Here is a 12949-nt window from a genome sequence, read left to right on the forward strand (position 1 = left end):
ACTGCAGTATTATAGTGATGTAGTATGCTGTATTACAGTAACAGTACTGCAGTATTATAGTGATGTAGTATGCAGTATTACAGTAAAAGTAGTGATATATTATTATATATGACATCATTAGATCATTAATAGTGAAGCATCAGTGGTAGAGCAGCATGTTACTGTTGTAGCTGCTGGAGGTGGAGCTAGTTTATACTACTTTATATACAGTTAGCTAGTTTACACTACTTTATATACAGTTAGCTAGTTTATACTACTTTATATACAGTTAGCTAGTTTATACTACTTTATATACAGTTAGCTAGTTTACACTACTTTATATACAGTTAGCTAGTTTACACTACTTTATATACAGTTAGCTAGTTTACACTACTTTATATACAGTTAGCTAGTTTACACTACTTTATATACAGTTAGCTAGTTTACACTACTTTATATACAGTTAGCTAGTTTATACTACTTTATATACAGTTAGCTAGTTTACACTACTTTATATATAGTTAGCTAGTTTATACTACTTTATATACAGTTAGCTAGTTTACACTACTTTATATACAGTTAGCTAGTTTATACTACTTTATATACAGTTAGCTAGTTTATACTACTTTATATACAGTTAGCTAGTTTATACTACTTTATATACAGTTAGCTAGTTTACACTACTTTATATACAGTTAGCTAGTTTACACTACTTTATATACAGTTAGCTAGTTTACGCTACTTTATATACAGTTAGCTAGTTTACGCTACTTTATATACAGTTAGCTAGTTTAGTTTAGTGGTTCTCAACCTAAAAACTGTTCATGGTATTGTTTATTAACACTTCAGCAGCATTAATCCACATTTGTGACATGTTTTTAGTAGTTTTTGAACAACAATGAAGAATAAATTGACAAACACAAATAAACAAAGCAGACAGTTGAATAGAAACCTTGCAGACTTTATTATTATTAACAAACTGTCCAATTTTCATCTGTACAGAACAACAAAGAGAAACCAAAAAAAAAAAGACAAAAGAAAATAAAAGTGGACAGGGAGAAATAAACCAGAAGCTCCATGGATTCAGACACAAAACATTGTTTTACAAAAAAAGATCCGTTTCATTTCAGCGACAAACTTAAAAGTCAAACGTTCGAGTCGTCATCACTCTGGACCACGAAAAACAGCGAGGAACCGACCCGAGATCGCAAGGTCTGTAATCTGTGGGCAACACACACACGCACACACACACACACACATCATTCATCACACACATCACACACACACACACACACACACACACACACACTTGCCCACATGCTCCTCTGCTGGGTGCTGCAGGGGATTCTGGGATGTTCTGTACAGTGGGGATCCCTCGGTGGGACGGTGAGTAGGCACGCTTTGATAAAACCCAACGTCAAGATGGAAAAAAAAAAACAAAAGAAAAAAAAACAAAAGAGAGAGAAGGCAGTTCAACGAATCAGAACGTCTCATTTACAAGCAGGGAGGGCAGCGTCACCACACCAAGCTTCAACAATTAGACAAAAAAAAATCAAAATCAAATAAAACAAACAGTAAAGGCTAACTGCACGGTAACGTAGTTTACAGTATGTAGTCACTCAGTATAGTACACATGTACACATGATCGGCTCGAGCTGGGAGAGGAGAGCTGCTCGCTTTCACGTCTTATGACCTTTTTTTTTTTTTTTTCTCAAAGCAGGATTTTAAAGTCTTCGCACCGAGACCAAAAAGCTCGACGACGCTAACTATCTGACGTACGACTAAAACCACAAACAAAAACCACAATCGCCTTCTTCTTCTACTTCCGGCATTAACCTGCAAGGCTGAGCTCGATCCAGATTCATTCAGCAACAGTTTCTTTAACACTTCTCAATTGCGTAAAATCTGATAATTGTGCGATCGAGGACGAGTTTGAATGCAGAAGTTGTGTTTTCAGTCTGGAACCTGAGTGTGAAGATGAAGAGGACCACTTGAACTTCAACTATTTTCCTTTTGCGTGACAACTGATATTTGATTTTTTTTTTTTTAAAAGCATCCTGTGTGACATTAAACTCTCAGTATGCTTCAAACAAAGCTGCTCATTAGATTTGCTGACAGCGTCGGAGGAAAAGAGGAGTTTCTGTACAAAAGTAGCAGAATCGTGTATTTACGCAACAGCAGTTTTTAGACGCTATCAGCAGGTACGAAGCGACTCCTAAACAACCAATCGCACCGACATTACGCCATTAGCCGGTACAAAGTAGTCCCCAAACAGACAATCACTTAAGACTTTACAGAAAGGTGGTTTGTGACACTTCAGTACAAGAAACCAGATCATTATTTAGCTTTCCAGAAATGTTTCAGACGTGTTAAGGAAAGGTGGTTTCAGTATAAAGGGGTTTACAAACAGCCAATCACACTGACATTACACCAAAAGAGGCTTCCTACGTCGTTAGCCGGTACAAAGCAGTCCTGAAACCAACAATCAATCTGACTTCACACAAAAGGTGATTTCTGATGCTTTTAGGGCGGTTCAAGAAAACCAGATCGTCAATTTGGCTTTTCGGAAAGGTTTGAGAGACATTAAGAAAAGATGGTCTCGGACGTGTTCGGGAAAGGTGGTTTCAGTAAACTTTACAAAAAGGTGGTTTTAGACGCTTTTACAGAAAACCAGACCGTCACTTCAGCTTTTTGGAAAGGTTCGGACACGTTAAGGAAAGATGGTTAAAGACACGCTCTAAGGAAAGGTGGTTTCGGAGACTTTGTCTGTAAAGGTAGAAAAGCTACAGACAGGTGGTTCCAAACGTGGTTTAAGGAAAGGTGGTTTCAGTAAACTTTACAAAAAGGTGGTTTCTGATGTTGCCATAAAGGTGGTTTCGGACACACTTTACTAAAAGGTGGTTTCAGACGCTTTTACAGGGCGGTTCAAGAAAACCAGACCGTCACTTCAGCTTTTTGGAAAGGTTCGGACACGTTAAGGAAAGATGGTTAAAGACACACTCTCAAGGTGGTTTCAGAGACTTTGTCTGTAAAGGTAGAAAAGCTACAGACAGGTGGTTCCAAACGTGGTTTAAGAAAAGGTGGTTTCAGTCAACTTTACAAAAAGGTGGTTTCTGATGTTTTCCATAAAGGTGGTTTCGGACACACTTTACTAAAAGGTGGTTTCAGACGCTTTTACAGGGCGGTTCAAGAAAACCAGACCGTCACTTCGGCTTTTTGGAAAGGTTCGGACACGTTAAGGAAAGATGGTTTCGGAGACTTTTTCTGTAAAAGGTAGAAAAGTTATGGAGAGGTGGTTCCAGACGTGGTTTAAGAAAAGATGGTTTCAGACGTTTTCCATAAAGGTGGTTTAAGATGTTTCCGAAAAGGTGGTTTCAGACACACTTTAAAAAGGAAAGATGGTTTCAAAGACGCTTTCTGTAAAGGCAGTTTCAGAAAAGTTACGGACTGGTGGTTTCAGACACGTTACGAAAAGATGGTTCCCGATGTTTTAAGCTAGCATAAAGCAGTTCATTAACCGGACCATCACACCAACACCATTAATATCGTTGAGAAGAGACCGTTAGTACTCACTAGTATCCTGACTTATACAATTCATGATATCGAGACTATGAGGTCAAACCGTTCTTGGAGACGCTTCTCACCCCCATCTTAAAGTGCGACCGTTCAGAATCGAGAGGAATCTGTTTTGTTTGAAGCAAACTGAACCCTTCAACGCCTCACCACTGACCTACTAGATAACTGACCCATTAGAGGTTTGATTACTGCTCGATTTTCTGCACGTTTCTTTATTACTTCTTTGTCTTCATGGTGTTTTAGTGTTTGTGTAACTTTGCACTGATATGACGAAGCAGGCATGCATCACACAGACTTGATAAGTGATATAAGACAACATGATATCATCCTAAATTTTGGTTTTCTTGATATCACCGTAAAGCTTACATGTTCCCAAGAGGCTGCTTTACAAGTTAAATGATAGTTTTATTTCTCTTCCTCTCTTCCTGTTTGTCTTCATTTCTACATTATTGATTAAAAAAAACACCTTGATTTTATAGCTGCAACCATTAGTCCATTTTCAATCAACTATTTTGTGGAATAATCAGCAAATATTAGTTAGTTCAAGCATTGAAATGTGATTAATTGCTGGGTTTTTTAAATCTTCTATGATATTAAACTGGTTATCTTTGGGTTATGGACTGTTGGTGGGATAAAACAAGATATTTAGATATGTCAACATCTGCTTTAGGGAACTGTGATGAGTATTTTTAGAACAATTCTTAATTAAACTTTAGTTGCAGCCTTACCCTGCACCAGTGGTCATCCCCAAAGTATAATCACATTACAGATATGGATATACTCATTCATAAACATGTTTACTTTTCTATTATTTGTCACTTTTTTTTTTGCCCAGCTCGTGTCTTCCTTCCTTTCGCAGGTTATTTGGACATTCTCAGCTGTCACAATCAGCGTCATTAAACCAAAGAAAGAGTCACAAAGCAGTTCAGGACGTCGATTTCTACCGTTCAGCAGCATCACCGGACGAGAAATCTAAACTCGCTCTGCCAAACCAAACGAGGCGTTCGCCGCCCCCCTTACGTGAAATAAAATAAAGAAAATTCAGCCAGCTGCCGGAGCAGGTTGACGCGTGGAAGAGGGCCGACCCTTCATCACCCTGCATCATCCTCCTCCTCCTCCTCCTCCTCCCCCCGTTATCCTCCTCCCTCCACTGCCCCCTGCAGGAAGGAAAGGAGGGATGCTCGCTCGCTGGAGAAAAGGCAACCAGAGAACATTCAAATCATAAAAAAAAAAAAAAAAAAAACTTTGACCATTAGTAAACAAATAAATAAGGCTATGACAAAAACAATATATATATATTTATAGATATAAAAAAAAAGAAAAAGAAAAATGTGCAATGATTCCAGTATCATCTTTACACAAAATGTTCACATCTCTATAATAATCTAGAATCTTTTTTGTATTTTTTTTGTATTTCTTTACTCTTGGTTTTTTTTTGTTTTGTTTTTTTTAAATCCTGCATTGCTCTCAGCTTTTTCCCCCGTACCAACCAGCACGATATCGACAGCCGCTCTGCAAGTTCGTAGAGAAAAAAAAGAGAAAAATAGATAAACCAGTTAAGCCCCCCCAGTCTGTGCTGCTCCTCCCAGTCCAGTCCTGGTGAGACAGACGGGGGTTTATTCCTCCTGTTGGCGTTTCGGTGATGTAACGGCGGCGTTTCCAGATGGACAGAGAGCGTGATGCCAAACAAACACACACACACACACACACACACTTTTTCTAAAAAAAAAGTCCCAAAAACTGGCTCCAAAAACTGAAAGCTGGAGCACAGGTCAGGTGGACGTCTGTGGTGCGTTTATGGCACAGGTTGGGAGTGGGAAAAAAGGACTGCATGAGGAGGAGCTGAGGTTTGCCAAAGTCTGCCATTTCCAAAAAAAAAACCAATAAAAATAAAATAAAACTAAATAACCACAAATTCCTGTTGTAGGAAAAGCTTCAAGCGAGCCGGCTGGGAGTGTGTGTGGTAACTTTTTTTCTTAACCCCCCCCCCCACCCCACCCCCCCTCTCCCCCCAATCTACCCCTCTACCCCCGAAATCTCTTTATTTATCTCATCTGTAACTGGGTGGAAGGCTGGTTGGCACCACCCGCCTGGCAGTCCCATGGCGATAAATGTAACACACAAACAAAAAATCAGCCAAAAAAAAAAAAAAAAAAAAACCCAAAACACCCCCAAAAATAACAAAAACAACAAAATAAAACAGTCTACATATTTCCAGAGCCAAACAACACCCACAAATACTCTTTCGCAGGAGGACAAACTAGAAGAGAATGGTAGTAGAAAGACAGTATTGATCACACACACACACACACACTCACTCACTCTCTCAACACACACACACACTCACAGAGTCAAAGCCCCCCCCCCCCCCCCAGAAAAACACACACACACACACACACACACACACACTCACAGAAGTCATTAAAATACTGGAGTCATTAAATGGCTCTATAGATGAGCATTTCCCATCCCCCACTTTCTACACATTTACACCGATTATGATTTCATTCACCGCCCCCCCCCTCCGTAAATCTTGACCTTTAACCCCCTGTGTATCCTTTACAACCTTGACCCCCTCTGCTACCCCCCTCCCCTCCCCCCCCACCTAAATCTTCCCCACAGCAGAGAGAGAGAGAGAGGCAAGAAAAGTAAAAGAGTGATACTGCATCTACATCATCAGGTGAACAGCAGGAGGAGCCACAGCTCAGGAAGAGAAGAAGAAGAAAAAAAACGAGGGGGTCGGGGGTGGGGGGGGCGGCAGTGGGCGTGGTCTCATAAAAGAGCGAGGGAGGGGGGGCGGGGCTTATGTAGAGGCAGTGATCACTTTAGTGAGGGGGGGGAAGTGGGAGTGATGTCATCCAGACAGCGTTGGAAGAAGAGGTCAAAAAAAGCCAAGAGGAGTGTTTATAAATCATTTTTTTGGAGGGGGGGGGGGGGCGTAGTAGGAAGAGTGGGGGGGTGAATGAAGGAGGCGGGTTGTTTGGCGGTGGTCGTTGTTGTTGTTTATTCTCCTGTGGGCGTGTCCTGTCCTGACCCCCCCCCCCCTCCACCTTTTCTTTTGGATTGGGGCGGGGTCTACCTGTCCTTCAGCTCCTGAGTGACTCGTTTGGTGAAGCGTCCGCAGAGCAAACCGACCATGAAGAGCAGCGCCACGCCGGCACCGATCACCGTCAGGATGTAGTTCTTAGACGGCGACGTCATCACCTGCATGGCGAGGTCCGAGAAACCTTCGGCCGGCGCAACCTAGATGACGAGGAGGGGGGAGGAGGAGAGGGGAGAGGAGGGGATTAGTGGCTGCGTTCATATTATTTAACCCTCCTGTTGTCCTCGAGTCAAGGAAGGAAGGAAGGAAGGAAGGGAGGATGGAAGGGAGGAAGTAGGGAGGAAGGAAGGAAGGGAGGATGGAAGGGAGGATGGAAGGGAGGAAGAAGGAAGGAAGGGAGGAAGGGAGGAAGGAAGGAAGGAAGGAAGGGAGGAAGAAGGAAGGAAGGGAGGAAGAAGGAAGGAAGGGAGGGAGGAAGGAAGGAAGGAAGGAAGAAGGAAGGAAGGAAGGATGGAAGGAAGGAAGGAAGGAAGGAAGGAAGGAAGGGTGGAAGGGAGGAAGAAGGAAGGAAGGATGAAGGGAGGAAGAAGGAAAGAAAGAAAGAAAGAAGGAAGGAAGGAAAGAAAGAGAAACAGGGAAGGAGGGGGGAAAGGAAGGTATGAGTTAGGGAGGAAAGGAGGGAGGGAGAAAGGAAAGAAGGACAGAGGAAAGAGGGAAGGGTGGACAGAAGGAAGGAAGAAAGTGGGATGGTGGAAGGAAGGAAAGAAGGAAGGAAAGACAGAAACAGGGAAGGAAGGAAGGAAGGAAGGAAAGAAAGACGAACCTTGGCAGCGTAGCTCCACATGTCGATGCGATCCTGAAGTCTCTTTTTACACTCCGGCTGCAGACGAACACGTTTGTCCTGCAGCGCCTCCATCAGACACGACATCTCTGAACACACACACACACACACACACACACACACACACACACACACACAGACAGACACACACAGACACACACAGACACACAGAGACACACACACACACACACACACACACAGAGAGACACACACACACACACATATATTTGTTTTATTAGTACAACTTTTGGGGGTTTTTTAGTAATTAGCAGACCAGTGAAATATATAGTAGCATCCAAAATGAGTTGGATGTGTGTGTGTGTGTGTGTGTGTGTGTGTGTGTGTGTGTGTGTGTGTGTGTGTGTGTGTGTGTGTGTGTGTGTGTGTGTGTATGTGTCCTTCCCCCCCTTCCTTCCTCCTTTCCGTCCTTCCTTCCTCCTTTCCGTCCTTCCTTCCTCCCCTCCTTCCTCCTCCCTCTCTCTCCCTTCCTTCCTTCCTCCCTTCCTCCCTCCCTGCCTTCCTTCCTTCCTCCCTTCCATCCTTCCTCCCTCACTTCCTCCCTCCCTTCCTTCCTTCCTTCCCTCCCTCCCTCCCTCCCTTCCTTCCCTTCCTTGACTCAAGGACAACAGGAGGGTTAAGTAGATATTTTACAGTGTGTGTTTGTGGCTTTATATCTGCCTGTATGTGTGTGTTACATAATGTGTGTGTGTGTGTGTGTGTGTGTGTGTGTGTGTGTGTGTGTGTGTGTGTGTGTGTGTGTGTGTGTGTGTGTGTGTGAGGAGGGGTGTGTTTGTTTTTTGGACTCACGGCGGCCTTTGCCGGGTGGGATGGCAGCACAGTGATGTTTGATGTCCAGAGCGCAAGCTGTGTGGAGGACGGGGTCGACGAAGATGTCTGCTTTACTCTCCTTCAGCATGTTCAACACCTCCTGCAAGAGGAAGAGGAGGAAGACGAGGAAGAGGAGGAGGAAGAGGAGGAGGAGGGAGGAGGAGGAAGAAGAGGAAGAGGAGGAAGAGGAGATAGGAGGAGGAAGAAGAGGAGCAGGAGGAGGAAGAAGAAGAAGAGGAGGAGGAGCAGGAGGAGGAAGAGGTAGAGGAGGAAGAAGAAGAGATAGGAGGAAGAGGAGGAGGAAGAGGGAGTAAGAGGGGGAGGAGGAAGAAGGGGAAGGAGGAGGAAGAGGAGGAGGAAGAAGAGGAGGGGGAAGAGGATGAGGGGAAGGAAGAAGAGGAGAAGGACGAGGAGGAAGAGGAAGAGGAGCATTAATAAGAGCATTGCCTCTAATGTTTCATTACTATGTGATAAAACTGAGATGAACGAGCTTCCGTTCAGGTCAGTGAAGGCAGCACAAGAGCATTGCCTCTAATGTTTTACTACTATGTGATAAAACTGAGATGAACGAGCTTCCGATCAGGTCAGTGAAGGCAGCACAAGAGCATTGCCTCTAATGTTTTACTACTATGTGATAAAACTGAGATGAACGAGCTTCCGTTCAGGTCAGTGAAGGCAGCAGAGTCAGTTTACCTTTTTACATCCTTCCTGTTTGATCTTCAGCAGGTTGACTTTCAGACACTCCTCCACCTGCCCCGTCTGCTCCTGAGCCGCCGCCTCCTCCGGACACAGCTGAGCAATCTGAGTATATACACACGGACACACACACGGACGCACACACGGACGCACACACGGACACACACACGGACACACACACGGACACACACACGGACACACACACGGACACACACACGGACACACACACGGACACACACACGGACACACACACGGACACACACACGGACACACTAATTAACAGATGTATGTGCTATGAACGGCTGCAGCAAAAATCTATCTATCTATCTATCTATCATATAAAAGCATTAATAGTGGTTCTAACCTCCTGAGTGCAGTGGAGCTGCAGCTGAGGGTCTAGTCTGTAGTCCAGCGCTGATTCCTGCAGGATGACTCTGATCTGATCCTCACAGTCTGAAGACAAACGCTGTAACACACACACACACACACACACACACACACACACACACACACACACACACACACACACACACAGACGGACACACAGACGGACACACAGACGGACACGCAGACACACACACACACACACACACACACACACCAGTATTTATTTACAGGATTAGTTTATTATAGTATTTATCACATAGAAAAGCCTCAATGTGTGTGATTTCATAGTTTTGGGGGCATTTTATTGTTTTTTAGCGTTAGAGTTAGAAATGAATAAATTACTTTAAAAAGACTTTTTTATCTATGTGGTTTAGACTGAAGTGAGTCAAACAGCAATATGAGGCTGTTTAGGCTCAATGTTTGAGTATCTGTGAGAGTCTGACCTGGTCTGCGTATTTGAGCTTGAGGCAGGAGATGACCTGACCCTCCAGCTCGCTGTCGGCCGTCGCTTTGTTCAGGATGGACTGACAGAACTTTGGGATGTCGGCTTTACAAGCTTTCCTCAGGACCGGGTTCAACCTGAAGTCTGGAGGGAAGAGAGAGACACACACACATACACACAGAGACACAGACATATACACAGAGAGAGACACACACACAGAGAGACACACAGAGAGACACACACACACACACACACACACACACAGAGAGACACACACACACACACACACACACAGAGAGACACTTTCAGCACTTTGTCCATGATGCACATTGTAAAATGTGTGTCCGTGTGTGTGTGTGTGTGTGTGTGTCCGTGTGTGTGTGTGTGTGTGTGTGTGTGTGTGTGTGTGTGTGTGTGTGTGTGTGTACCTGTGTTCTGGGTGATTTGTCTCTTAGTGATCATCTGTTTACATTTAGGATCCATCAGCTCGCTGTTCTTGTTCTGTTTCAGACACTGAAGGACGTTCTTCCCCTCCGACTCCGTACAGAACCGCTGAGACAAGGAAACAACATTTATACACACACACACACACACACACACACACACACAATGTAACACACACATACAGGCAGATATAAAGCCACAAACACACACTGTAAAATATCTACTTAACTCTCCCCTTATCCTTGAGTCAAGGAAGGAAGGGAGGACGAAGAAAGGAAGGAAGGGAGGGAGGGAGGAAGGAAGGAAGGGAGGAAGGAAGGAAGGAAGGAAGGAGGGAGGGAAGGAGAGAGGAAGGAGGTGAGGGAGGGAGGAAGGAAGGAAGGAAGGACGGAAGGTAGTACGAAGGAAGGAAGGAAGGAAGGAGGAAGGAAGACATTCTAGAACTCTCTCCCACCAGACATTCTAGAACTCTCTCCTACCAGACATTCTATGGAACTCTCTCCCACCAGACATTCTAGAACTCTCTCCTACCAGACATTCTAGAACTCTCTCCTACCAGACATTCTAGAACTCTCTCCTACCAGACATTCTAGAACTCTCTCCCACCAGACATTCTAGAACTCTCTCCTACCAGACATTCTAGAACTCTCTCCCACCAGACATTCTATGGAACTCTCTCCCACCAGACATTCTAGAACTCTCTCCCACCAGACATTCTAGAACTCTCTCCCACCAGACATTCTAGAACTCTCTCCTACCAGACATTCTAGAACTCTCTCCCACCAGACATTCTAGAACTCTCTCCTACCAGACACTCTATGGAACTCTCTCCCTACCAGACATTCTATGGAACCCTTTCCCAGATCCTACCCTGATCATGTGACACTGTTTTGTTTTTTTTTGGGGGGGGGGGGGGGGGGGTGGTTACCCTGATCATGTGACACTGTTTTCGGGGGGGGGGGGGGGGGGTTTACCCTGATCATGTGCTTGCAGACTCTCATCAGCTGGTAATCCAGTTCAGGATCGACCATCTCCACTTCCTGTAGCTTAAAGATCCTCTGGTGACAGCGCTGAGTCAGGTGACGCTTGTTCTCCTTCAGACACTCGATGACCTGATGTCAAAGTGAAAAGATGAGATTTTAAAATTGTTAAAAAAAAAAAAAAAAAAAAAGATTTGGATGAAAATGAACTTGGACTTCCTGTTTTAAATCTTTTTTCAACATAAAGGCCCAGATTTGGCTCCATATCAAACCGTTCTGACCGACTTTAACTGTTAATCAATCATCAAACTTACTGCTTTAAAATGTTGAGTAATGAGTAAATGTTGATCATAAAGGTTTTTTTTTTGGTTTAATTCTTGCTGTTTCTGAAATAAGTCAACAAGATTTATAAAATCTGTTTATTATTAAAGAGGCTTTATTTCAAAATGAGTGGAATCAGAGCTGCAGGTGTGTGTGTGTGTGTGAATGTGTATCTGTATGTGTGTGTATGTCTCTGTGTATATGTGTATGTGTGTGTGTATGTGTGTGTGTGTGTGTGTGTGTGTGTGTGTGTGTGTGTGCGTCTCTGACCTGTGCGTTACCGAAGGCGACGTTCTGACACAGTTTGTTGATGTCTTGTTTACAGGAGTCGTAAAGCTCCGGCTCCAAACGAATGTCCTCAGACTGAAGAGATACAAGGAAGAGATTTAACAAGAATAGAAACACAAACAGACATGGAGGAGAATTGTGCGTGTGTGTGTGTTAGTGTGTGTGTATTAGTGTGTGTGTCTCTGATCGTACCATCTCCACCTCCTCCACTCTCAGCTGTTTCCTACACTTGACGGAGACTCGTTGCTCCTTGGCGTCCTGCAGCGTGTCGTTCCTCACCGTGGTGCTGAGGCAGATCACCACGTCAACCCTGAACATCACACACACACACACACACACACACACACACACACACACACACACACACACACACACACACACACACACACAGATCATGAACTTTACTTCACATTCAGAAACATTATGTCTCTCTGTGCTGTGACGTTTAAAAGGACCTTCCTTCCTTCCCCCTTCCTTCCTTCTTTCCTCTCTCCTTCCTCCTTTCCTCTCTCCTTCCTCCCTTCCATCTGTCTTTCCTCCCTTTCTTCCCTCCTTCCTTCCTTCCCTCCTTCCTTTCATCTTTCCTTCCTTCCTTCCTTCCTTCCATCTGTCCTTCCTTCCCTCTGTCCTTACATCTTTCCTTCCTTCTGTCCTTCCCCCCTTTCTTCCTTCCTCCTTTCAATTTTTCCATTTTTCCTTCCTTCCTTCCTTCTAATTGGAGTTTTTCTTACTTCTTCTTGATGTTGGGACACAGCTTGAGGACGTCCTCCTTGCAGGCTGTCTTGAATTTGTAGGAGAAACGGAAGTCTTTGATCTGAATCTGCAAAAAGAAAAAGAGAAAAAGAAAAAAAACATTTTAGCATTTAATAAAATAATTTAGCTGCACATTAAAACTGTAATGTTACTGTTTAAATATGAGAGAAACTGCCTCATAATGAAGTATTCATGACATTAAAAAGCTTATTATGATGATGATGACGATGAAGATGATGATGATGATGATTATTACTCACCAGCTGGAAGTGTGTTACTCCAACCATACACTTCTCATTCATCTCCTTCTGGTGTTTGTTCTCCACCAAACACTCCATCAGATCACCTGTATCTATCTGATTATCAGCCAC

General features: G+C 43.8%; 1 protein-coding gene and 1 long non-coding RNA gene across 2 annotated transcripts; one reads left to right on the top strand and one right to left on the bottom strand.

Moving 5' to 3' along the window:
* Positions 1-926: 926 nt before the first annotated feature.
* On the top strand, positions 927-3268 carry LOC128359182 (uncharacterized). The gene is made up of 3 exons (XR_008321427.1): positions 927-2825; positions 2877-2986; positions 3225-3268. It is a non-coding gene; the product is annotated as an uncharacterized LOC128359182 (long non-coding RNA).
* Positions 3269-6629: 3361 nt separating this feature from the next.
* On the bottom strand, positions 6630-12949 carry LOC128359165 (Golgi apparatus protein 1-like). The gene is made up of 12 exons (XM_053319602.1): positions 12839-12949; positions 12557-12645; positions 12018-12135; positions 11808-11900; positions 11211-11348; positions 10221-10344; positions 9794-9936; positions 9328-9429; positions 8961-9068; positions 8247-8367; positions 7422-7528; positions 6630-6798 (listed from the first exon to the last, which is right to left on the bottom strand). Exons 1-12 carry the CDS (start codon positions 12914-12916, stop codon positions 6631-6633), a joined length of 1389 nt encoding a protein of 462 aa, XP_053175577.1. The 5' UTR covers positions 12917-12949; the 3' UTR covers position 6630.

The sequence above is a fragment of the Scomber japonicus genome, chromosome 5 (assembly GCF_027409825.1).
Source record: "Scomber japonicus isolate fScoJap1 chromosome 5, fScoJap1.pri, whole genome shotgun sequence".
Lineage (NCBI taxonomy): Eukaryota > Metazoa > Chordata > Actinopteri > Scombriformes > Scombridae > Scomber > Scomber japonicus.